This window comes from Oncorhynchus nerka, linkage group LG16, assembly GCF_034236695.1.
Source record: "Oncorhynchus nerka isolate Pitt River linkage group LG16, Oner_Uvic_2.0, whole genome shotgun sequence".
NCBI classification, from domain to species: Eukaryota; Metazoa; Chordata; class Actinopteri; order Salmoniformes; family Salmonidae; genus Oncorhynchus; species Oncorhynchus nerka.
The window spans coordinates 13,363,327-13,389,869 of NC_088411.1; the positions used below are offsets into that span (position 1 = coordinate 13,363,327).

General features: G+C 44.2%; 1 protein-coding gene across 1 annotated transcript in view; it reads right to left on the reverse strand.

The window, feature by feature from the left end:
- Positions 1-26,543, reverse strand: part of LOC115144062 (protocadherin-15-like) — a 190,049-nt gene that overhangs the window by 85,275 nt on the left and 78,231 nt on the right. Inside the window, exons 11-17 of the mRNA XM_065002441.1 lie at positions 23,519-23,725; positions 17,410-17,544; positions 10,396-10,545; positions 9,281-9,474; positions 7,245-7,377; positions 6,726-6,805; positions 2,600-2,693 (exon numbers count right to left, since the gene is read on the reverse strand). Coding sequence (XP_064858513.1) covers positions 2,600-2,693; positions 6,726-6,805; positions 7,245-7,377; positions 9,281-9,474; positions 10,396-10,545; positions 17,410-17,544; positions 23,519-23,725 — 993 coding nt within the window. The remainder of the gene's footprint in view (positions 1-2,599; positions 2,694-6,725; positions 6,806-7,244; positions 7,378-9,280; positions 9,475-10,395; positions 10,546-17,409; positions 17,545-23,518; positions 23,726-26,543) is intronic.

The window sequence follows — 26,543 nt, forward strand, 5'->3', positions numbered from 1 at the left end:
CTCCTCCTTTGTGAAGAAACTGCGGCTATCAAACAAAACACAATATCCAAACAGGTCAATTCCTCATTGAATGACCAGATAATACAGTAATTGTCAGAGCCAGACAGATGGTTGCATCATTCAGAGGTTCTCCGTCTTTTGTCTAACAGCCCTACGATTCAACATTTAAAAAAAAAAAACATCCAATTACAGCACAGAATAAATTAGCAACCAGTGGGTCGTTAGACAGATAGAGCTATAGCTAATTCCTTAGCGGTGGCTGTTGTATTCACACCGGTAACCCAAATCAGGCCGTACGTTAGAGCGCCAGCCTACGGGAAAGACTAAACCGCCATTAGCCCAGAACATATGGCTTCCCTTCGTCAGCGGAAGAATGGAGGGGAGAAAAGTGTGCAGGTGTGCCCTCACAGCAGGTCGATCCCTTCACTTTGCATCATCCCTTCCTAATGTCTCACTTCCTCATTCTCTTCTCCGCATGTAGCTTTGAAAGAACATCAAAAGATATTCCTTCCCACGACACACCCAGGGGAATGAAAAAGTGAGGAATAATCCAAAAAGAAGGTGTGTGTTATTTTCTGCTGTTTTGTCATGTCAGAAAGAGCATTTGAGAGAGGCTGGGATTATTCATGAGGCGTAACTTCACGATGCAAAACATCTCTGCGCTTCAGAAAACATTTACTTGGAGCGAGGAGGGGTAGTAATGAGTGAACTGGACAAATACATAGGAAATTCAGGACTATTGTTTGACATGAAAACAATGGTGCACAGCATGTGCACTTTGAAAAAGGTAAACACTCACGCTTTGTTTAGGACCAAAACTGCATTTTCTCTTCAAAGTGGTAGAAACAGCAGTAGAAACAATAACAAGGCATACTCCCCGCCCCCCATTTAGTAAAATGCTAAGGGATGGGGTTGGAGAGTGTGACCACTCTCAAATTCATAGACCAAGTAAAGGATACAAAAACTGGACCATCCATGATATCAAAATAACAGCTTTAACCATGTTTTGAGGCTATATAGCGTTTGTTAATATTTACTTTGTTTAAAAACATTGGAGGAAAAAAGGTTTTGATGGGGTACGACAGTTGAACTAAGCTCACGAGGCATTTACTAGTCAAATTCTTCAAGAATCAATGAATCAATGAACATCCATATAATTAAATGGATGTTCAAAGATGGATGTAAGAACTGATGATTGCCCCTTTAAGACCAAACAGTACAACCAGTATTTATCATCTGTAACAGAGTGTTATCTGACACCTCTGATATGACTGTATAATAGATACTGTCGGTCTCCCTCTCATGTGGTCCTCATCAGATAATATTGGCTAGCCCCGGGCCCTCCAGGCCCCTCTGGCACACCTGCAGGTGCCTAGAGAAATTCACGCCCCATCCAGTAGGAAACATCACCAGGAAGGGAGGTCAAACAGTTCTGGAGAGTCAGTGACAGTGGTGTGTGTGTGTGTGTGTGTGTGTGTGTGTGTGTGTGTGCGTGCGTCTGTGTACGTATGTTGTGTGTGTGTGCGTGTGTGTGTGTGTGTGTGTGTGTGTGTGTCTCCTAAGCCAGAGAGCCTTCCCTAGTCCCTACAGGACTGTTTATTAGCTTGGCTAATGACCAGCTGATTTGGAAAGGTCAATGAATTTTAAAGGCCTCAGTCTCTGCCTTTACCCTACCCGCTCAGGCTGCAGTTTAAACTTTGCTCAATGTCTTATAGAATAAGTGGAAACGTGGGGGGCACAGAGGGGAGGAGAATGTTGGCGAGCGCAGAGGAGGGAGGTTTTACTGGTACTCACTGTCCGCTGTCTCATTTTACTTGCATGAGACAACCAACCACACTGGGCTACTCTTTTAAGAAGAGGATGAGAGGTCCCCTCTCCACTAGGTGAGCGAGACCAGCTCTGAGAATATTGGCCAATTAAGTGATTCAATCTCGGGGGAGGTGCTTCAGGTATCAGAGTGTGCCGGAAGAGAGACGTTTGTATTCATTTCCATAAAGGTCAGCCGCGGTAAAGTGTCACACCTGCATTAAATATGCCGCCGCTGGCATCAAAGAGAATAATGCCACATGAATCGGTCTGCTGGCTTCCTCGTTAAGTGTGATATCGAAAGAGATGTTTTGGACATCGGGATATGCAACGACAAGGCAATATCTTTAGCCGTCATTAGAGTGATGCGTCAAAGGTTTTTGAGACCATTCACATTTTCTCAACACTGGATACAACCATTAAAGGGGGCCATGATTGATGACAAATACCGCTATTGCATTATTAGACTGGATTTGAAATCAACCCCGATTTTCACCGAACAACCCCCGTTACTGTTATGCAACATCTTATTCCTTGTTATTATCATTTACAGTACATAAATCACTGCTCCTCCAGTTTGGCCAGGATCCTATCAAAACAATGGACTGCAGACCTCCAACACAGTAAAAAAGGCTAGATACACAACCTACCATCCACTTAACTGAATGGTTAATGAACACAATAAATTGATTAATGGTGAGACAGCACACAGATTAATTAATAAATTAAATCATTTATGACGGAGAATAGATGAACGAATAGATGGATAGAAGGTCAATTGACGCAGGCTTACCCCGTCCGGATGGCCATCTGAGGCTGTTACAACGAGAGTGTAGCGATCCTCTGTCTCCCTGTCCAGCGGTTTGCCCAGGACCAAAAGCCCTGACCTGGGGAGAAGAGACGGAGACACGGTGGTTCTTTTTCACTAAACCACCACCAGACCACGACACACTCACATCATTCAATACAGTCCATTTGCAGCTTTCGTGAAACTTTCCCACTGACTCTGCTTCCCGCTGAGCCAGAAGCTTTCAGGGTTCCTAAATCAAACAGATCTCACGTAGTGATAAACAATACCCACACAAAAACAAGAAGACGTGAAGGAGACAGAAATTCTTGCATCAAAGTCTGCATTCAGACATTGTGAATGTGAACATTTCAACAAATGATTGAATCACAATTGAGACAGGTTTCAATTGGCCCAAAATCACAACTTTGTCAGTGTAAGCAGATTATTTTTTCCTTCTAATGCAAAACCACCGTTTATTTTTTTGCTTGTATGTGGTTTATAATGGGGGTTTATGTAAATCTGGCTATTCAATTACATACACGTCGGATACTGTGGGGCATGTGGACCCGCCAGCACATTAGAATGAAACGGAAGCTCCTTCTCTCGTTCTGCCGACAGAGGAGAGTTATATGTTGGCACTTTGACAAGCTACTGTAGCCTAACACACACACATGCTTTGTAGAATTTACAGTGCACGGTCATTCGGTGTGGGGTACTCTTGGCATGCATACAGCAGTGGTTTCAGCCCTCTCACAGAGCGATCCCTGAGTGTTTCAATACATGGGATGATTATCTGCTGTCAGCTCTACACTCGTAGAAAACAAAAAGGTTCCAAAAGGGTTATTCGGCTGTCCCCATAAGAGAACCCTTTTTGGTTCCAGGTAGAACCACTTTATTTCCAGGTAGAGCCCTTTTGGGTTCCACCCCGGAATCCAAAGTGTTCTACCTATAACCAAAAAGGGTTCTCCAAAGGGTACTCCTACGGGGACAGCCAAATAACCCTTTAGTGTTCTCGACAGCTCTCAGAGATGAGCCCAAACTAGAGGGCAATATACAGCCACCTAAGGAAACGCGTCTGCCGACCACGCATCTCGATTGTCCCTCTACTTGTAGTTTTCTGATGGTTACTCACCAGCAGTCATTTAGACACACATGAATCAGATATTAGAGGTACTTTTTAACTCCGTATTTTTAACGGTTCATAATCAGACGATTCTAAGAGACCGGGTGCACACATCCTAAGAGGGATACGAGCTCCGTGAGGACCATAGTGGAAGGATATGCCCCTGTTAAAATGAATTAGACAAACGCAAAGCGGCACCTCAAATGCTGCTGCCACGGCTCTCATGTATATTTATAAGCTATTCATAGAGAGCATTGTCTCTACACGCACACACACACACACACACACACACACACACACACACACACACACACACACACACACACACACACACACACAATCATCCTCCCATTCGAAAATATCAAGGATGATGATAATGCCAAGCTGAATGAAATATCATGATTATTAGCAGCTGGAAAAGCAAACTGGATCAGATCCAGCATGTGAGAGAACCTCATTCACAAGGGTGTTGTTTTGAAGTGCTGAATAACTAAGAGAGTATTAAAGATATCATCTGAGGCCCACTAAGAGGCAACACAGAGCATAGGTTATTCAACAGATTGTGATCTGTAAGGCCTGCCCGTTTCTGGCATTACGCTGGCGATGAGACGCAGGCAGGTCTCTGATCACAATCACCTCTACAGCGGACTTAAAGGCTTGACACGCTGACGTTTTAAGTCTAATACAAAGCAATCAAATGGGTAACTTGTAAAACTGTCTTGTAAACGATCAACTCATTAGCTGTACCAGTTGGATAAAAAGAGCTTTCTTTCGAAAGAAACAGATAAATATGCAAGAACTGGCTCAGTGGTATGACAATGGGGATACAATGTGTTGTGATAGGCACGTGAATCTATCGGGATGTATCCATAAATAGGGGCTATATAATGGGATAAACTTTAGCTCATCCCCTCTAGGACTGGGGAGCTTGTCCCCTACTGTTTTCATTTGCCTCTTCATTGAGGAGACGGAGACAGGCGCAGGGCTTATTAACATTTTGGAGTTGTGGTGTATGCAATTTCTTGAACCTGACAGTCTGCAACAGGAGAGGCACGATGACAATTTGAGTTTGGAGCTTTGATTGAAGTGGCCTCCGGTAGCACAGTTATGACTGCATGGCAATGTGCTGGTTATTGCAGAGAAAAATGGAGAGAGAAAGAGAGAGAGAGAGGGTGGGGGGGAGAGAGATTGAGAGAGAGCTCTTAGAGGTCTACCTGAGACCCGACCCAAGACCGAGTGGGTTCGGGTCCAAAATTCAAACTTGTCCATCAGGTGCGGGCCGAGTCCTGTTTGATTGCTATCGGTTATCGGGTCTATGTAACTAGAGCTGATAGACCCGAGTGGATCTGAATGGACCCAACGACGGCCTAGAGCATATTTATTGATTTGTAGAAGGCCTAGCAAAGATATAAAGAAATATTTGTTAACAAAAGTAGCTGCTTGCCAGGTAGCCTAGCAGTTAAGAGCATTGGGCCAGTAACTGTAAAGGTTGCTGGTTCAAATCTCAGAGCCGACTAGGTAAAAAATATGTTGATGTGCCCTTCAGCAAGGCACTAAACCCTAATTGCACCTGTAAGTTGCTCTCGATAAGAGCCTTTGCTAAATGACAAAAAATAAATAAACCATTATTTTTTGTTACATTTGGGTATGGTCGGGTCTAGGTCCGGTTGTAGTCGGTAGTCGGGTCCATTCGGGTTCGGGTCTGATTGTTCTCGGGTCCGGGTCCCCATATTATTATACTTTTTTGTATTTTACCCCCTTTTTCTCCCCAATTTTGTGATATATCCTAGTGATTTGAGCATTGCGCCAGTAACCTAAAGGTTGTTGGATCAAATCCCTGAGCTGACAAGGTAATAATCTGTCGTTCTGCCCCTGAACAAGGCAGTTAACCCACTGTTCCTAGGCCGTCATTGTAAATAAGAATTTGTTCTTAACTGACTTGCCTAGTTAAATAAAGGTTCAAATAATACAACATTTAAATAAAATATATATATCCTCAATTACGGTCTTGTCTCATCGCTCCCCAACGAGCTCGGGAGAGGTGAAGGTCGAGTTATGCTTCCTCCGAAACATGACCTGCCAAACCGCGCTTCTTAACACCCGCCTCCTTAACCTGGAAGCCAGCTGCACCAATGTGTCGGAGGAAACACCATTCAACTGACGACTGAAGTCAGCCTGCAGGCGTCCGTCCCACCACAAGGAGTCGCTAGAGCGCAATGAACCAAGTAAAGCCCCCCTGGCCAAACCCTCCCCTAACCCGGATGGCGCAGGGCCAATCGTGTGTCGCCCTATGGGACTCCCGGTCACGGCCGGTTGTGACACAGCCTGGGATCAAACCCAGGTCTGTAGTGACACCACAAGCACTACGGTGCAGTGCCTTAGACGGCTGCGCCACTAGGGAGGACAGGGTACCATTTTTTATAAATAAATCAGGGCCATTCAGCTCTGGGTCTAATTGTTGAGTACGAGTAATAGCTCTACTCCAAAGCCCCAGGGGGAGAAGGCTTCCTTCGCCACTAAACATAGAACAGTGCTCCCTAAAAAAAATCCCAGCAAATCTTATTGCAGGCTTGGATTAAATCTATGAAATTGTAAGAGGAAATATTTACTCCAAGCCAAGGCACCAATACTTTTCCCGCCAATACCAAAAGTGAAGCTCAGAGTAACCTTGGGACGACTACTGTATAATCTGATATTTGGTCTGTTTTTCAAACTGGGAGAAAATTGTTTTGGTTTTTATTCATTTATCACTTATTAATTATGTATTTGAGATGCTAGGGAGAATTGTATCTACCTTTTCAGCCCCTCGTGTCTCGCGGAGAGCTTCTGAGAGAGCAATTCAGTTTACTACAGATCACACATCATGGCAAAACACAATCCAAAATCCCTTTCCCCTAAATCGACTCCTCTGTAACAGGGTAACACTACCGCCAGCAAAGTTTCATGAATAAATCCTCCACGATAATACAGGTAGGTGTTGTTGATGACTAAAATAAGCTTACGCACGTTCGGGAGAGCTCGAAGAGGTGGTGGGAATCTCCGCTCTGGATGCTATAGGTAATAGGATCTCTTTCACGGTCCTTTGCCTGTAGAGACACAGAGACAGAGAGCCTCGTTCATGTCAAATAAAACCCAATTTCACAACAGACAATGAAGAATTCTAAATGACTTTACTCAGCAGTATCCGGGCCCATTTCTACTTGATGCATTACAAACAATAGTTTGGTAGTATTAGCGGACAACAACACAGTAGCGACGTCTACCGTCTGAGTGGTCTAAATAAACAGCTCGAACCATTTCTTCTCAAACAGAATAGACAGTAACATTGGTCTCAGTCCCTTCTGGTACAGACTGAAAAAGAAGCCATTGTTAGGAGCTCATCGGCTGTATACACGAAATGTTCCGAAGGGGATCCCACCGCCGACGCCAAATGTCACCCTCTAGATAAGAGTTCAGAGTTCATCACGCTAGGTCTGAACTAAAGAACAGTGTGTTATTGTGAAGAAGTCTCGTCCCCAGGCTCACCTGCAGGTGGAGGAGAGTGGCGCCGGTCCTCATGGCCTCGCTGACCTCCAGGCTGTAGAGGAAGCGAGGAAAGCGTGGGGGGCTCTGGTTGTTGGGTGGGAGCACCTCAATGTACACGGTGGTGATGGAGCTCCTGGGAGGGGAGATAAGGATGGGAGATGGGTGTTAAATTAATTCTGGTGGAAAAACCCAGATGAACGCGGGTTAAATTCGTTGGTATACATTTTTACAATCAAGAAGCACTTTTATCAACTTTAACTGTCCTCCAAGAGCTTCGATTCTGAAAGACCGAGACTGTGGGAGGGTTTTGTTTACAGTACGACAATTGGTGTGTGGGATGTAGGGTACACACAGATGCAATGTTATTGGCTGTGGGTGTTTGTTTTGGGTTTGTTAGGGTGTGTTTTGCAAGAAGATCCATATGACTGTAGATCAAACAGCTGTTGGGTACTGTACGTAGGCTGAAATCCAGAGTTGGCCGAAAGAGCCACGTCCATTTGCGACATTACAAAAACAAAGACGTTATTTCAAACAACCAACACTGTTTCTTCACTCAGACATCATTGTACGCGCGAACGAACAGCGTCGCTGGATGCTGTTCTCACCTGGTTCATCACCAAACAAAAGTGAAATGTCATTTGTGTACATAACATTAAGCCCCAAGTGTCCGAGTCGGGCCTGAACATAAACATCATTGAATGATTACAGCCACTTTTACAAGTCAATTTCAGAAAGACTGAATATGGGGGACTTCTTGAAGACTTTTTCCCAATGGGGCATGAATCAAAACCTGCTAAACATGAATCAAATGGTTTTGATGGATCGGCAGCATGTTCTGATCCTAGACATGCTACAAACAGTGCCCTGTAAAGCCAGGGCCAACTCTCCCTCTCGTAAAACTTTGAACCTGAGCAGTGAAATGTTTTGGGGGTTTTTCTCTGGGTTTTCAACCGTCCATAGTTGAAGCTCCATCTGGCCAATGCAAATAATTACACACCTGCTGGCTTTGCTATTATCAGCATTTATTTTTCTGCTCGACAAGATGGCACTCCAGACTTTTTACGTATTCACACCCCTAATAATCATCATCACAGTTTTATTTTGCGTCTCTGTCCTTTACTTCTCAAAAGAAAGGCTTCCAAGGTTCTTTGTGCGATGAAACTTTTACCTGGCCGTGTTTCAGGGAAGACGAAATTCCAAAAACTGCTGCCACAGAAACCCCCCAGTGAACTAAGACCACAGAAACCCCCCAGTGGACTGAGGCCACAGAACCCCCCCCCCCCCCATTGGACTGAGGCCACAGAAACCCCCCAGTGGACTGAGGCCACAGAAACGCCCCAGTGGACTGAGGCCACAGAAACCCCCCAGTGGACTGAGGCCACAGAAACCCACCAGTGAACTGAGGCCACAGAATGCCCCCAGTGGGTGCCTTAATGTTTTTCCTATTGAACTCAGGCACCAGTTAGTTCCCAATTCACTACATTTCCTGCAAAAAAAATATCTTTCTATGTTAGTGTATTGAGCTATATTGATTCTGTGGCCACCAAGCATTACAGAGGGCACAAAGGCGACACAGATTGAATTGAGTTGGGAGGGTGGGCATTGCCAATTATTGTGAAAAGCCTCTCATTTCCGCTTTGGGTACCAGATGGGTCAGTCCTGAGAGTAATGTCTATCAGCACATTGTTACAGGGATATTTCCACAGCAGAATGTGTTATCCTGCAGAACACTATCGATTTAAGAGAGCAAGAGAGAGGGGCAGAGAGAGAGAGATGCATAAAAAAAGGAGAGGGGGGTGACAGAGGGAAAGAGGGAGAACGGCAGCAAGGGAGGGAGGCTGTGGCTGCTGCAAACGGAATGGAAAGTACCTGGTCCTCTGTGGCTCTCAGCCTTTACAGTCCCCACCAGTTTCCAGCCACCACCACCACTCTACCTCTCCACGGCCCTGCTCAGTCTCCCCAACACCCAGCCCTCCCCATCCTCCCCTCCAGCCTCCCATCCCTCGGGCCCCCCCAGGGCTCCCTAATAGCCTCACCTCCTCTGGGACTCTGGGCCGTTATCCATGGCCTTCACGGTCAGGGAATAGGAGCGTCCCACGGCCAGGGAGATGCCAGGCATCACAGTGATCACTCCCGAGCGGTTATTGATGGCGAAGTGGCCTTGATTCCCCGCCAGGATCTTGTAGGTCACCAGCCCGTTGGGGCCCTCGTCAGCATCCAGGGCCGTCAGCTGAAAGGGATACAGGAGAGGAGCCACATAATTTCCCCGTAAGTCTCCATCGACAGTGTCCACAGTCGTCCTAGGCCCAGGGACATCACTAGGGGAAGGCAATCTATACCAATTTTCCCCCCACATTTCAAGGAACATGCAAATTCAGTGCTGATATTATTCTTAAACATATCTAATGCGTAATTAAACGTCTCGTGTTCGGGGCGTATTACAAATCAATAACATATATGGTCAGCAAATTTGAAATAAGAAGGTAGAGACTACTATCAAAATCAAACGCAGAAATACCTTTTAACATTAGCATCATCTCTGTACAACATATAGTACTTCATATTCAACACACTGTGATGTGTAAATAAGTGGCCACACATGAATAGAAACCTCAAAACATGAATGTGTTTAAAACAAACAGAAAGCTACAGTATGTGACTAAACAAAAGCATGACTACAACATCTTTAGTGTAATTTTCCCCATATGCCATTCTAAGACTTTACGTACTGTAACTCAAAGATGTCTCTGACTCATTAAGTCATTCAGCAGACAAAGAGTTAACTCATAACTGTCCTTATTAATGCATGTTTCTGAAGCCTAACCTGGCTTGCTATGAGAGGAAGTCTTCTGATCGGAAACAGAGATTTAACTGCCTGGACTTGACCTTTTCTGCCAGTCTTTTGTTCCCTGCGACTGAACTGGGCTCATGCTCAGACTGCAAAACAGGGGTTATAACAAATTACCCACAATCTTCCCTGGGCACAGAGGGGAACAGCCTATGGCAGCAGCCTGCTGAGAGCTAAGCCAAACAGTCTGCTGCCACAATTATTCCAGCTATAATTCATTAATAAATTAGGTTTACTAACGCTATTACTCTAAGTGGGTGGTTTGTTTGGGAAAACAGCGAGTGAGTATAGCGTATTGATTACCTGTAATACTGTTTCCCCTGGCTGAATGTCTGTGTAAACATGAACACTGTAGGAGGAGTTGAGGAAGGTTGGTGTGTTGTCGTTGGCATCAATCACTGTGATATGAACGGTCACTGTAGGGCTCTCCTGAACTCCGTCTGAAGCCATCATCTATAGAGAAGAGAGGGGGGGGGCAGGAGGGAGAGAGAGACAGACAGACAGAGATAGAAAAGGAAGGAAAGAAGGAGAGAGAAGGGGAGATGGGGAGCGAGAGAGAAATGATCAAACACCTTCAGAGAAACCATTGAGGAATGTACTTTTGAACAGCCTGTTGAGAATATCTAGGAAACAGTCAAACAATGCGAATGCATGATATACTGTATGTATACAGTAGAGACACTATATAACCCATGACATGTTCTGTCATGTCACGAACAACGGGTTAGACCCGGAGAGTCACAGTCACAGGAGAGAAAAGGAAGACAAGGATGGTGACCAATGGTAAAAAAGAAAATTGCAAGATTGAGAGCAATAACCTTACTAAAAATCCATTTACACCGAGATATGAATTCATCACACTGACTAAACAAGGCCTATTGGCTTAAAAACGACTTACAGTAATGAAGACTACACTGCTCTTACAACTCTAATCATGATTGGCATACCAATGTTGTTTTTTCATTAGATAAAGTGAACAGACCCTTTAATGTGCCTTTGCTAATTAATACTCTTAAGCTTCACTAGTGTGTGTGTGTGTGTGTGTGTGTGTGTGCGCGTGAAGCAGTATCTGACTGTGAACTTCCACATAGAACACAACCGATCACATGGATAAAACAAGACTAAGATTGTTTTTTTTTTTTAAAGGAAAAAAAAGAACATGCTAACAAGCATCAAACAGCGAGAAAAGCACAATGCTCCTCAGTTGAGCCGGAGATAAAACACCATTTGTCCCACTGGGATGTTCAAAGCTCTCCCCCATTAACTTTTCGAATTAAAGCTACTTATTTTGCCACCATTGTGATCTTCCCCACAAAACAATGGCGGAAGCAGCTAAAAAAAGCCCACAGGTAAATAAAGTGGTAAGTGCTAGCGGAAACCGGAATCCAGAGACATCCCTTTAGTATTTCTTAATGTCTATAGTGCTTAGCAACACCACACTTCAAAGTCTTGACAGGATAGCGCTGCGGGCTCCTCCACTGTTCCAGCAGGATGTGGCGGTGGGGAGAGAAAACGTCAAAGTGTTGTTTTCTCCTCTGAGTTTCCGGTGCAATGCTCTACCCTTGACATTATGAGGCTCTTGTCTCCGTTTTAGTCTGAGCAAGTTAGCACTATAAAAACCTCTACCAGCTCCCAACAACATAACAGTACAAATCCTCTTGGCAAGACAGAGGCAAAATGATTATTTTAAGCACTAAGCCATCATTAGGTGGGTAGTGGTTGTTGTAGCTGTGGTTGTATTCTGACTGGCAGGAAGGGTATCTTTCAGGGTGGGTAGCATAACAGATTCAGTGCCATTTGTCATTTGAATGAAATCAAGTAAACATACGCTGACTGAATATGTATCGGAATTAAAAACCCATCGAGACACATCCACATGGATATCTTCATGGTAATGATGGAGAGGGGAAACACATTGAGGCGCTGACTGACTGGGAAGCATTCGTATGTGAGACGAATCCATAATTTAACTCAGCATAGTAACTCCCAGACAAGCATGCTTGTTCTCAGTGTTTTAATCATTCGGTGACTGCCAGGACAAGGCCAACTCCAAGTGATCGAAATGCTAACAGGATGCTAAAACCACGTCCCACAGAATTAGGGCTGAAGGGAGCAGCACACCAATATTTGCATTCAGAGAAGTCTTCTGGATCTTCTTTGCACCATTATTTCATATTCTGATGGTTTTTGACGAAAACAGAGTTGATCCTGCTGTATTAACATACTGTTAGACAGGCACAGTCAATCGATAAGACATTGCCTTATCAATAAGAATGGCCCCCGGAGGGGATGGCTGCTATTTTACAGGCTCCAAAACAAATGTGCTATTTTGTGTGTTTTTTCACATTTGTTTTTAACTTATTTTGTACATAATGTTGATGCTACCGTCTCTTATGACCGAAAAGAGCTTCTGGATAACAGAACAGAGATTACTCACCTCGAACTGGGCAAAGATTATATAATGTTGCTCCCAGGCAAATCCCTGTCATTTGCATAAAGAAAATAAGGAAATACAGGGGTCAGAGATCAGGGTGCCTTGTGAGAATTCACCGGCAAGAGGGTAACCCGGCTCTACCATCCGTTCTATTGGCCAACGTGCAATCACTGGTGAATAAACTGGATGAGCTCCGTTCGAGACTATCCTACCAACGGGACATTAAAAACTGTATTATTGTCACGCCCTGGTCGAAGTATAGTATGTTTGTCTTCATTTATTTGGTCAGGCCAGGGTGTGACATGGGTTATTGTGGTGCGTTTTTGTCTTGGGGTTTTGTGGGGTGTCTAGCATAGTCTATGGCTGCCTGAGGCGGTTCTCAATCAGAGTCAGGTGATTATCGTTGTCTCTGATTGGGAACTATATTTAGGCAGCCATATTCTTTGAGTATTTCGTGGGTGATTGTTCCTGTCTCTGTGTTAGTGTTGTCACCAGATAGGCTGTATAGGTTTTCGCGTTACGTTTGTTGTTTTGTATTGTTCGTTTGTTCATTTTCATTAAAGAACATGAGTAACCACCACGCTGCATTTTGGTCCGCTCCTCTTTCTACAGACGAACGCCGTTACAATTATCTTATGTTTCACCGAGTCGTGGCTGAACGACGACACAGATAATATACAGTTGGCTGGCTTTTCTGTGCATCGGCAGGACAAAACAGCTACGTCCGGTAAGACGAGGGGTGGGGGTATGTGTCTATTTGTCAATAATAATTGGTGAGCGATGTCTAATATTAAGGTAGTCTCGAGATATTGCTCGCCTGAGGTAGAGTACTTCTTGATAAGCTGTAGACTACACTATCTACCAAAAGAGTTTATCTATATTTCAAGTAGTCATCTATTTACCAACACAAACCAATGCTGGCAGCAAGACCGCACTCAATGAGCTGTATAAGGCCATAAGCAAACAGGAAAATGCTCATCCAGAAGCAGCGCTCCTAGTGGCCGGGGACTTTAATGCAGGCAAACTTAAATCCATTTTACCTAATTTCTACCAGCATGCCACATGTGCAACCAGAGGGAAAAAAATCTCTAGACCACCTGTACTCCACACACACAGACACGTATAAACCTTCCCCTCACCCTCCATTTGGAAAATCTGACCATAATCCTATCCTCCTGATTCCTGCTTACTAGCAAAAACTATAGCGGGAAGTACCAGTGACTCGCTCAATACGCAAGTGGTCAGACGACGAGGATACTATGCTACAGGACTGTTTTATTAGCACAGACTAGAATATGTTCCGGGATTCATCCAATGGCATTGAGGAGTATAGCACCTCAGTCACTGGCTTTATCAATAAGTGCATCAACTACATTGTTCCAAAAGTGACCATACGTACATATTCCAACCAGAAGCTATGGATTACAGGCAACATCATAACCGAGCTAAAGGCTAGAGCTGCTGCTTTCAAGGAGCGGGACACAAATCCGGAGGCTTATAAAATATCCTGCCAATGCCCCCGCAATGCCTTCAGACGAACCATCAAGCAGGCAAAGTGTCAATACAGGATTAAGATTGAATCATACTACACCCTGCCACATCCAACGCCGGTCGGATGTGGAAGGGTTTGAAAAATATTAGACTACAAAGGGAAACCCAGCCGCGAGCTGCCCAGTGATGCGAGCATAGCCGACGAGCTAAATGCCTTTTCTGCTTGCTTCGAGGCAAGCAACACTGAAGCATGCATGAGAGCACCAGGTGTTCTGGGCAACTGTGCGATCACGCTCTCCGTAGGTGATGTGAACAAGACTTTTAAACAGGTCAACATTCACAAGGCTGCAGGGCCAGACAGATTGCCAGGACGCGTACCCAGAGCATGCGCCGGACCAACTGGCAAGTGTCTTCACTGACATGTTCAACCTCTCCCTGACCGAGTCTGTAATACCTACATTATTCAAGCAGACCACCATAGTACCTGTGCCCAAGAAAGCGAAGGTAACCTGCCTAAATTACTACCGCCCCCTCGCACTCATGTCAGTAGCAATGAAGTGCTTTGAAAGGCTGGTCATGGGTCACATCAACCAAATCATCACGGAAACCCTAGACACACTTCAATTCACATACCGTCTTAACAGATCCACAGATGACGCAATCTCAATCGCACTTCACACTGCCCTTTCCCACCTGGACAAAAGGAACACCTATGTGAGAATGCTGTTCATTGACTACAGTTCAGCATGCAACACGATAGTGCCCACAAAGCTCATTACTAAGCCAAGGACCCTTGGCCTAAACACCTCCCTCTCCAACTGTATCTTGGACCTCCTGACAGGTCACCCGCAGGTGGTAAGGGTAGGCAACAGCACATCTGCCACGCTGATCCTCAACACAGGGCCCCTCAGGGGTGCGTGCTTAGTCCCCTCCTCTACTCCCTGTTCTCCCACGACTGTGTGGCCAAGCACGACTCCAACACCATCATTAAGATTGCTGACGACACAGCAGTGTGGTACACTGGCAGTGTGGTACCAGAAAAACAATATCTCCCTCAACGTGAGCAAGACAAAGGGGAGGATCGTGGACTACAGGAAAAGGAAGGCCGAACATGCACCCATTCACATTGACGGGGCTGTAGTGGAGCGGGTTGAGAGTTTCAAGTTCCTTGGTGTCCACATCACCAACAAACTATCATGGTCCAAACACACCAAGAAAGTTGGGAAGAGGGCACGACAACGCCTTTTCCCCCTCAAGAGACTGAAAAGATCTGGCATGGGTCCAAGATCCTCAAAAAGTTATACAGCTGCACCATCGAGAGCATCCTGACCGGTTGCATCACCGCCTGGTATGGCAACTGCTCAGCATCTGACAGTACAGCCCAGTATATCGCTGGGGCCAAGCTTCCGCCATCCAGAACCTATATACTAGGCGGTGTCAGAGGAAGGCCCAAAAAATTGTCATAGTCAATTGTCAAAGTCATAGACTGTTCTCTCTGTTACCACATGGCAAGCGATACCAGAGCGCCAAGTCTAGGTCTACAAAGCTCCTTAACATCTTCTACCCTCAAGCCATTAAACTGGTCAACAATTAATTAAATGGCCACCCGGAGTATTTGCATTGACATTTGTTTTTACACTGCTGCTACTCACTGTTTATTATCAATGCAGTCACTTTACCCATGTGCAAATTATTTTGACTAACCTGTACCCCCGTACATTGACTTGGTACTGTACCCCCTGTATATAGCCTCCTTGTTGTTATTTTATTGTGTTACTTTAAAAAAATTAATAATAAAAAATATATTCTAAACTCAATTTTCTTAAAACTGCATTGTTGGTTAAGGGCATTGGTAAGCATTTCACAGTGAAGTCGACACCTGTTGTATTCTGCGGATGTGACAAATAATATTGGATTTGATTTCATTTGGATTTGATCAGATTGCTAAAAAAAAAGAACGTCTCTCAATTCTTAAAACAGAGTGGTAAAGGTGAGCAGGAAAAATGGAACTCCAAAACCTCCAAAGTTCTTAGGACAAATTCCAATTATGGTTTCTGATGACATGGCACTTGGCAATTTCAAAGCCTGACAATACTACGGCTCTCAGGCTGAATGATACAGCTGTTAGGCGACACTTCCTCAAATAAACAGGTTATCTGATCCGGAGGGAACAGCGAATAACCCGGTGCCAGTTTGAGCTGAAGGAAGAATACATCATCAAACATACTGAGGAATAGTACTGAGGTTAGCAGTGTGCTGTGCTGACCTGTGTGTTGCTGTGCTGTTCTCTGCTGAGCTGAACTATTCTGTTCTGAGCTGTGCTACGGCTTAACTGTTTTGTGCTGAACTCTGCTGCGCTGTGCTGTTCCGTGTCATGCAGTGAACTATACTGAGCTGTTCTGTGCTGAACTATGCTGTTCTGAGCTGTGCTATGCTGTACTTAACAGCTCTGTGCTGAACTCTGCTGTTCGGTGCTTTATCATGGTCTTCCAGCTGGTAACAGTGCACTAGCCAGCCGCAGAGAGTTTTACTCTTGCATGAAAGCTCAGTTATTGGTGAGTATTGGTTTCATTATTGAAACTTTGTAGGCGCTGGCTCAGGGGATTGCACAAATACTTAATGAGAGGCTACTGCATCACATTACATTAATCATTCACTGTTATCTTTTAGCACAGTAACATTTTTCAATGAGTGCTTTTACAGTGATTGCTTTCACTTTTTACTTACATATTAGAGTATGTTAGCCTACACAAAAACACTCAGACACACACACACACACACACACACACACACACACACACACACACACACACTACATCAAATACAGGCCCTGTGCCAACTGGTTGTCTGGGCAGAGGGAAGCGGGAGACTTTGGTGTGAGCAACAATAGAGGATTATTACTTGAAGACGAACACCATTGTTCTATCCCAATGGTCATAAAGTTTCGGGAAAGATTGTGATGCACCAGATAAAAACTAAAATAACCCTGCATGCTGTTGGCTGAGGATACGATGTGGAAGACATTTTTACAAAGGATAGGACAATCTCGTACATTTTTTCAAAAAAATAATAAATTGGCCTGAAATTTCAGAAGCATTGGCAAACTAGTTACTATGGGTATAAAAATCCCAGCTATGAATTTCAAGGAGCAAGAAAATAAGTATCTTGCTGATTCAATAGTGTATATGTAATAGTACTGTACTGACATACCTATTGCCATTCTAGCAGTGTTCATGAGCTTGCTACAAGACATACTGTATATGGGCATTAAAGGACAAGTGACTGAATTCCAGTTTATGATGTACTATTTCATTTGACAGGTGCTAACTTAATTGTGGGGGGAGAAGAAGAGAGAGAGAGAGAGAGTAGTGTTCAGCTAGAGCTAGCCTTACCGTGAACGTGTAGCTGTCCTGCTCTTCACGGTCTACGGGCTTCAGCAGTGTCAGGTAGCGAGTAATCCCCGAAGGTGTCAACATGAAGATTGTGTTGTAGTTGTCCAAGGATATCTGCACCATGGGATCTTTCATCTTCAAGGGAAGGAAAATAAATCACTGAATTTTTTTTTATTGGCAACAACAAGTCCACAAACAACAACTGACGGACTGGAGTCCCATTGATGAAAGCAAGGTGATGAAACCTAGTCAGTCAGTTTCAAATACACGTTTTGGAGACAAAGGAAATATATGTGAGGATAAACACTCATAACAGTTGAACTATGAAGTCACCTCACAGGTTTTAATTTCTTCAAACCATTTCGTTTCCATGAAATCCACCGTGGTGTTGAATGACAATGAAAAACAATTACACAGCTCTTTGTACGATGTTACCATGGCACTGATGTTGGTATCCGTATCATATTTGCATGACAAAGTATACTAAGGATTTGTTGTTATCAATGCACTTTCTCTCCACGGTATCTGTATGGCTGTGTTGCGGGGTCTGTTGTGCCAAACTAAACGGGCTTTCGAATGTTAAACCCCATACCTTTCCCTAATTCATCTGAAGTCCTGCAAGGCTTTGTAGTCCTTGTGTTCTGCACACACAGCAACACCTGCTACATTTGTGTATGAATACAGACCAATAATGAAAAGTCCAACCTCATCCACTGCCTACCCCTGCAATAATAGCGTCCGCATCCGAAATGGCACCCTATTCACTATATAGTGCACTATTTTTCGACAGAGCCCTATAGGAATCTCTATGGACCCTGGTTGAAAGTAGTGCACTAAAGTGAATCGTTTGCCATTTGATAAGCAAGCCAGTCCTTTTAATACAGGCCCATTCCAGACAGGCGACAGCCTTCATTACTAATATGCACCCCTCAGCACTGTGGATATTGTTGATGCTGCTTTAGAGGATATTGAACTTACACCGCTGCCCCTCTGGGCGGAGGGAGACATAAATAAATTGAGCTGCGGCAAATAAAAGTAATTTGAATAATAATCACCACAGACACTTAACAAATGTCTGGGTGAAAGTAAAGGTCCCCTCTCCCAATGCCCCCGCACAGCAGGAGATGACACAGCTTCCATCAGCATGAGGTTTCCCAAAATAATCCAACTCACATGGACCTTAGCCTGCTCCAGATCGGCATGTAAGGAACAACTCCACTAGACCAGGCTAAACCCAGAGTGTATACGTATATACAGCACATATGGCACTAGTAACAACTATACACAACTATATGCCTTATCAATGTAATACAGACATCCATGTACTGTGGGAAACAAGTTCCTCGGGTCAGAGAAAAACAGATAATTGCACTTCAAAGTCTAACCAAGCTAGCTACAAATGTTAACAAAAATCTATAAACGAGGCGTGAAGCGGAAATCATGTAAATAGAAGAATTGGAGGGTTTGAAAAAAAGAGGCTGATCAGCAGAAAAAGCGAGAAAGAGAACTTCACACTAGTAATCACCAATCACTAATGCATTGGCTAATAGCTACAGGTTCATCACCAGGGAGGAGCTGAATTAAGAACAAACCAAAAAGTGTGATTGGGACAACCTGCTCAACCAATGAGAACTCGGAGATGGTGTTACAATCACGTTAAAATGAAAGTCATGTGTGTTTTTTGCTGATTCATTCCTATAGTATCATCTTGAAAGCCAAATACCTTATTTGCAGCTGACATAAATGGATCCTGGAACTCTACCTAGACAGTCACTTGATTTTATGTACTGTAACAAGGTTAGCTCGTAACCTCTCTGATCTCAACCTCTCTGCTCTCTTATCAAGATCTACAGCACTATTCCATAGAGAGAGTGAGTGCAATTATTATTTTTATTTTTTTCCACCTATATTTAACCAGGTAGGCTAGTTGAGAACAAGTTCTCATTTACAACTGCGACCTGGCCAAGATAAAGCAAAGCAGTGCGACACAAACAACAACACAGAGTTACACATGGAATAAACAAAGATACAGTCAATAATACAATAGAGAAAGTCTATATACAGTGTGTGCAAATGAGGCAGGATAGGGGGGGTGAGGCAATAAATATAGGTAGTTGGATGGGCTATTTACAGATTGGCTATGTACAGGTGCAGTGATCTGTGAGCTGCTCTGACAGATGGTGCTTAAAGCTTGTGAGGGAGATATGAGTCTCCAGCTTCAGTGATTTTTGCAGTTTGTTCCAGTCACTGGCAGCAGAAAACTGGAAGGAAAGGCGGCCAAAGGAGGAATTGGCTTTGGGGGTGACCAGTGAAATATACCTGCTGGAGCGCATGCTGCGGGTGGGTGCTGCTATGGTGACCAGTGAGCTGAGATAAGGCGGGGCTTTACCAACGACGTATAGATGACGTGGATATAAAGCGAGGGCCAGCCAATGAGAGCATAGAGGTCGCAGTGGTGGGTAGTATATGGGGCTTTGGTAACAAAACGGATGGCACTGTCATAGACTGCATACAATTTGCTGAGTAGAGTGTTGGAGGCTATTTTGTAAATGGCATTGCCAAAGTCAAGGATCGGTAGGATAGTCAGTTTTACTAGGGTATGTTTGGCAGCATGAGGGAAGGAAGCTTTGTTGCGAAATAAGAAGCCGATTCTAGATTTAATTGTGGATTGGAGATGCTTAATGTAAGTCTGGAAGGAGAGTTTACAGTCTAACCAGACACCTAGGTATTTGTCCACACATTCTAAGTCAGAACCCTCCAGAGTAGTGATGCTGGACGGTTGGGTAGGTGTGGGCAGCGAACGGTTGAAGAGCATGCATTTAGTTTTGCTTGCATTTAAGAGCAGTTGGAGGCCACGGAAGGAGAGTTGTATGGCATTGAAGCTTGTCTGGAGGTTGGTTACCACAGTGTCCAAAGAAGGGCCAGAAGTAAACAGAATGGTGTTGTCTGCGTAGAGGTGGATCAGAGAATCACCAGCAGCAAGAGCGGCATCATTGATGTATACAGAGAAAAGTGTCGGCGTGAGGATTGAACCCTGTGGCACCACCACAGAGACTGCCAGAGGTCCGGACAACATGCCCTCTGATTTGACACACTGAACTCTATCTGAGAAGTAGTTGGTGAACCAGGCGAGGCAGTCATTTGAGAAACCAAGGCTGTTGAGTCTGCCGATAAGAATATGGTGACTGGTAGAGTCGAAAGCCTTGGCTCTTATCGATGGCGGTTATCATGTCATTTAGGACCTGGAGCGTGGCTGAGGTGCACCCATGACCAGCTCGGAAACCAGATTGCATATTGCAACCAGATTGCATGGGATTCGAAATGGTCGGTGATCTGTTTGTTAACCTGGCTTTCGAAGACCTTAGAAAGGCAGGGTAGGATAGATCTAGGTCTGTAGCAGTTTGGGTCTAGAGTGTCTCCCCCTTTGAAGAGGGGGATGACCACAGCAGCTTTCCAATCTTTGGGGATCTCAGACAATACGAAAGAGAGGTTAAACAAGCTAGTAATAGGGTTTGCAACAATTTCGGCGGATAATTTTTAGGAAGAAAGGGTCCAGATTGTCTAGCCCTGCTGATTTGTAGGGGTCCAGATATTGCAGCTCTTTCAGAACATCAGCTATTTGGATTTGTGTAAAGGAGAAATGGGGACGCTTGGGCAAGTTGCAGTGAGGGGTGCAGGGCTGTTGACCGGGGTAGCGGTAGCCAGGTGGCCAGCCGTAGAAAGATGCTTATTGAAATTCTCAATTATCGTGGATTTATCGGTGGTGACAGTGTTTCCTAGCCTCAGTGCAGTGGGCAGCTGGGAGGAGGTGCTCTTATTCTCCATGGACTTTACAGTGTCCCAGAACTTTTTGGAGTGCATCAAAGCGGGGACCGAGAGACTGAAAAACAGCTTCAATCGCAAGGCCATCAGACTGTTAAACAGCCATCACTAACATTGAGTGGCTGCTGCCAACATACGGACTCATCTCTAGCCACTTTAATAATTACAAATTGAATGTAATAAATGTATCACTACCCACTTTAAACAATGCCACTTTATATAATATTTACATACCCTACATTACTCATCTCATGTGTATATACTGTACTTTATACAATCTACTGCATCTTCATCCATATATTTTTATGTACATATTCTTATTCATTCGTTTACACTTGTGTGTATAAGGTAGTTGTTGTGAAATTGTTAAGATATTATTGCATGGTCGGAACAAGATGTGCAAGCATTTCGCTACACTCACATTAACATCTGCTAAGCATGTGTATGTGACATACAATTTGATTTGAGTTAGTGCACAGGATGCAAATTCCTGTTTGAAAAAGCTAGCCTTTCCTAACTGCCTGTGTATATTGGTTCCTAACTTCGCGGGGGCTATTCGATGCTAATGCAGTATGCCACAGGATGTTTTTGTGATGATCAAGGGCAGTCTGGAGTAAACCAAGGGCTATATCTGTTCCTGGTTCTACATTTTTTTAAATGGGGCATGCTTATTTAAGATGGTGAGGAAAGCCCTTTTAAAGAATAACCAGGCATCCCCTATGTGTTTTAGGGAGCGTTTGACAGTGATGAGGGGTGGTCGCTTGACCGCAGACCCATTACGGACGCAGGCAATGAGGCAGTGATCACTGAGATCCTGGTTGAAGACAGCAGAGGTGTATTTGGAGGGCAGGTTGGTTAGGATGATATCTATGAGGGTGCCCGTGTTTACAGATTTGGGGTTGTACCTGGTGGGTTTATTGATCATTTGTGTGAGATTGAGAGCATCAAGCTTAGATTGTAGGATGGCCGGGGTGTTAAGCGTGTCCCAGTTTAGGTCACCTAACAGCACGAGCTCTGATGATAGATGGGGGGCAATCAGTTCGCATATGGTGTCCAGGGCACAGATGGGCGCAGAAGGTAGTCTATAGCAAGCGGCAATCGAAAGACACTTGTTTCTGGAGAGGTGGATTTTTAAAATAGAAGCTCAAATTGTTTGGAGAGGTGGATAGTATGACAGAACTCTGCAGGCTATCCCTGAAGTAGATTGCAACTCTGCCCTCTTTTGCAGTTCTATCTTGTCGGAAAATGTTATAGTTAGGGATAGTTAGGGATGGAAATTCTGGGTTTTTGGTGGTTTCCTAAGCCAGGATTCAGACACGGCTAGGACATCCGGGTTGGCAGAGTGTGCTAGGGCAGTGAATAAAACAAACTTAGGGAGGAGGCTTCTGATGTTAACATGCATGAAACCAAGGCTTTTACGGTTACAGAAGTCAACAAATGAGAGCGCCTGGGGAATGGGAGTGGAGCTAGGCACTGCAGGGCCTGAATTAACCTCCACATCACCAGAGGAACAGAGGAGGAGTAGGATAAGGGTACGGCTAAAGTCTAAAAGAACTGACCGTTTGGTACGTTCAGAACAGAGAGTAAAAGGAGCAGATTTCTGGGCACGGTAGAAAAGATTTAAGGGATAATGTACAGACAAAGGTATGGTAGGATGTGAATACAGTGGGGGTAAACCTGTGCATAGATTGACGATGAAAGAGATATTGTCGCTAGAAATATCATTTAAACCAGGTGATGTCACCGCATGTGTGGGGGGTGGAACTAAAATGTTAACTAAGGCATATTGAGCAGGGCTAGAGGCTCTACAGTGAAATGAGGCAATAATTACTAACCAAAACAGCAATGGACAAGGCATATTGACGTTAGGGAGAGGCATACGTAGCCAAGTGATCATAGGAGTCCAGTGAGTGGCTTCAGGCAGCTGGTGGGCCTTTGAGGGACATTGTGATGGAAGAAAGTCTGTTGTGGCCCCCTCGTGCTGTGACGGATCAGCAGGGCTCCGTGTGGTAAACCAGGCCAATTGGCAAAAAAGGTATAGTGGCCAAATAATTTGTCCGATGGGCCTCTTAAGCTAACAGTCCGATGTGCTCTAGACAGCTAGCGGGCTGCGGCTAGCAGGCTAGCGGGTGGGTATTCAGCAGACGTCGCGACGGAGGAGTCAGTTGAAAAAAACCCTCAGGCGGAATTAGGTCGGTGAATGAATGACTGAAATAATGAATAAATTAATGAATAAATTAACGAATGAATGAATGAACGAAGAGACTGGTCAGCTATGGGGTCTTACCTCCTCGATGTCATTGTCCAGAACCTTGATGCCCAGGGGGGTGGTGAGGCTGACGTCAGCGAACAATGTGGTGCCCACTGGCGCTGACTCGATGATGAAGCCCTGGTATGTGGTGTCTTGAAAGTATGGTGCCTGGTTGTTCTCATCCAGAACCTCGATCTGGAGGTTAGCAAACGCAGGCAGGGGGTGGCCGTTGTCCTGCTCTGCCTGGAAAACAGAAAACGTAAATCTGTGTTCTTATTGGACACGTTCAGGTGGCACCTTCCAGATTCACTTCACCTTAATGAACATGACTGAGAACTACTCAATAAGGGTATGTATGCAGCACTGAGGGTTTCAAAACTCTTTCTTTACAGCACAAGTAATGCTGGGTTCATGGACTAAGCTTTCCAAAGACAACTGATATAAAATAGGGTTGAATCCAACACAAGGATACAGAAAATAACCAATTAATTAATTGAATAACATTTGATGATTTCGACAGCAATCTTTGTGTGATACTTATTATTCCTTTGTAATCATATTCCTCTCCAACAAACATGGAAGGACACTGGAAACTCATTAATCCTAGCAGGGCTGTTTGTTCTCTCCATCAGTGATGTTGATCTAATCTATGGCCAATTAATTTTTTTACCTTTACTTTACTAGGCAAGTCAGTTAAGAACAAATTCTTATTTTCAATGACGGCCTAGGAACAGTGGGTTAACTGCCTGTTCAGGGGCAGAACGACAGACTTTGTACCTTGTCAGCTCTGGGATTTGAACTTGCAACCTTTCGGTTACTAGTTCAATGCTCTAACCACTAGGCTACCCTGCCGCCCAATCAGCACGGTTGTGTCAATACAGAGGAATGAAACCGCCTTTACAATTATTGATCATAACGAGAGAGAGAGAGGGGAGGGTGACCCTGGGCCCCTCACAAAAAATACCCACTTTATATGACTGATGACCAAATTAATTCCTTCATTTTTCAGCCTTTTCAGACGTTTTTGTCATTATCCCTCCTCCATAATTGATTACTAATGCTTGACCCGTGTCTATAAATTCACCTGTTTTACGTGAACTAATTGAGATGGTGGTCGCCTGTCCTAGAATAGCCTAAACCACGTCCTGTTGAACTCCGTATGATGTCTCGTGTCCAGTCTTATTGTTCAAATAGCTGATTGTCCACACTAAACGGCGCGTTACATCGGTGGCACCTGTGTTCTTTTTTTGTGCTTTTTTTATGACCGTGGAACCGAATATCTGCTGACACGTGGCTAAATGCTAGCTAGCGTACCGAAGCAGCATCGGACAAATGTTATTCTCATTTGCAGTGCACCATCATCTCCCTCACTGCTAGCTGTCGGACAAGTGAAGCATGAGTATTGGACAGTATTGGGGAAGCTACTCTGAAAATACAGTTTATCAAGACACAAATGACTTCACACTGGAAGAAAATTAGAGTTAATTTATTTAAAGTTACTTTGAAAAAGTAGTTCACTACATACAAAGTATATACTTTGTGAAAAATGATCATATCTAAATCTGAAATGTCATATTCTACAAAATGCAAGAACAGATCACTCTGGAGTCAGACGTTAACAGAATGTGTCATTTTGCCTATTAAACACAAAAAGTGGTGTGTAGTTTCATTAGTTAGCTACACCCCTCTTGTTGCTTGTTGGCAGAGAATAGATTATGCAGTTTACATCTTATTTCTTGCAAGTCTACACATTTTGTCAAGGGGTGCAAATACATTTGTGCAGTTTTAAATCAAATTTTCATGCAATTCTATACATTTTGTCATGTCTAATGTGCATTCATGTGCTATTTAAATTACTTGAATATTACTACAAAATATATGGGCTAAAAACATTAGCTGACATAGGCTAGATGACATCACCGACAAGTTATATGGGGCAGGGTAGCCTAGTGGTTAGAGCGTTGGACTAGTAACCAAAAGGTTGCAAGTTCATATCCCTGAGCTGACAAGGTACAAATCTGTTGTTCTGCCCCTGAACAGGCAGTTAAACCCACTGTTCCTAGGCTGTCATTGAAAACAAGAATATGTTCTTAACTGACTTGCCTATTAAATAAAAGGTCAATAAAAAGCTCTCTAAGGCACATGTGTCAAACTCATTCCATGGAGGGTCAAGTAGCTGAGAGTTTTTGCTCAACCCTTGTACTTGATTGATGAATTAAGGTCACTAATTATTAAGGAACTCCCCTCACCTGGTTGTCTAGGTCTTAATTGGAGAGATTTTTTGGGGAAAATGCAGATACTCTGCCCTCCGTGGAATGAGTTTGACACCACTGCTCTAAGATATGCAATGACTGACGTAACTGATGATGCACTACCCAATTTTCGAAATTGCACCTTGTGTATTTTACTAGTAGTGTAGCTCAGTGATTCCCAAACTGTGGCATGCAGACCTCTCGCACACCCTACCCACAGTTTGGGAATCACTGAGCTACACCACTACATGGCAAGAAAGTTATTAACTACCTGAAAACACTACTACATGTTAGTTCACTACTCCCCACCATTGGTATTGGACTGTCCACCTGTCTACAACGGCATTACCAACTAAATATTTGTTTTACCGAGGCTTTTACACATCTTGGAAATGTACTTTTGCTTAGTGGACATAAATGGGTCTTCTCCCACCACTCTTTGCGGGCCCGAGCCTTGGATTCTACAACTTGGATCAGAGAACGATTCTAGCTACGTGGCTGCATGGGGGCGCACTCGAGCGGGATGACTCCGACTGCTGGTTATCCATAAATGATGGATGAAGTTGCCTATCTGTGTGCTGCATGGGAGAACTGTTCTACCAGCTTTTGTTTGTGTGTGTGTGTCTGTGACTTTTTGTGTCAGTATGAAAATGGAAATGATGGAGGCCTTGAGGTCACCACTGCACAGCTGGGCCTGCTGCGTGCATATGGACGATGCATGGGACAGCAAGTCGGTGGTTACACCAAGTTTGGACACACCTACTCATTGGAAAAGCATTCCAGGTGAAGCTGGTTGAGAGAATGCCAAG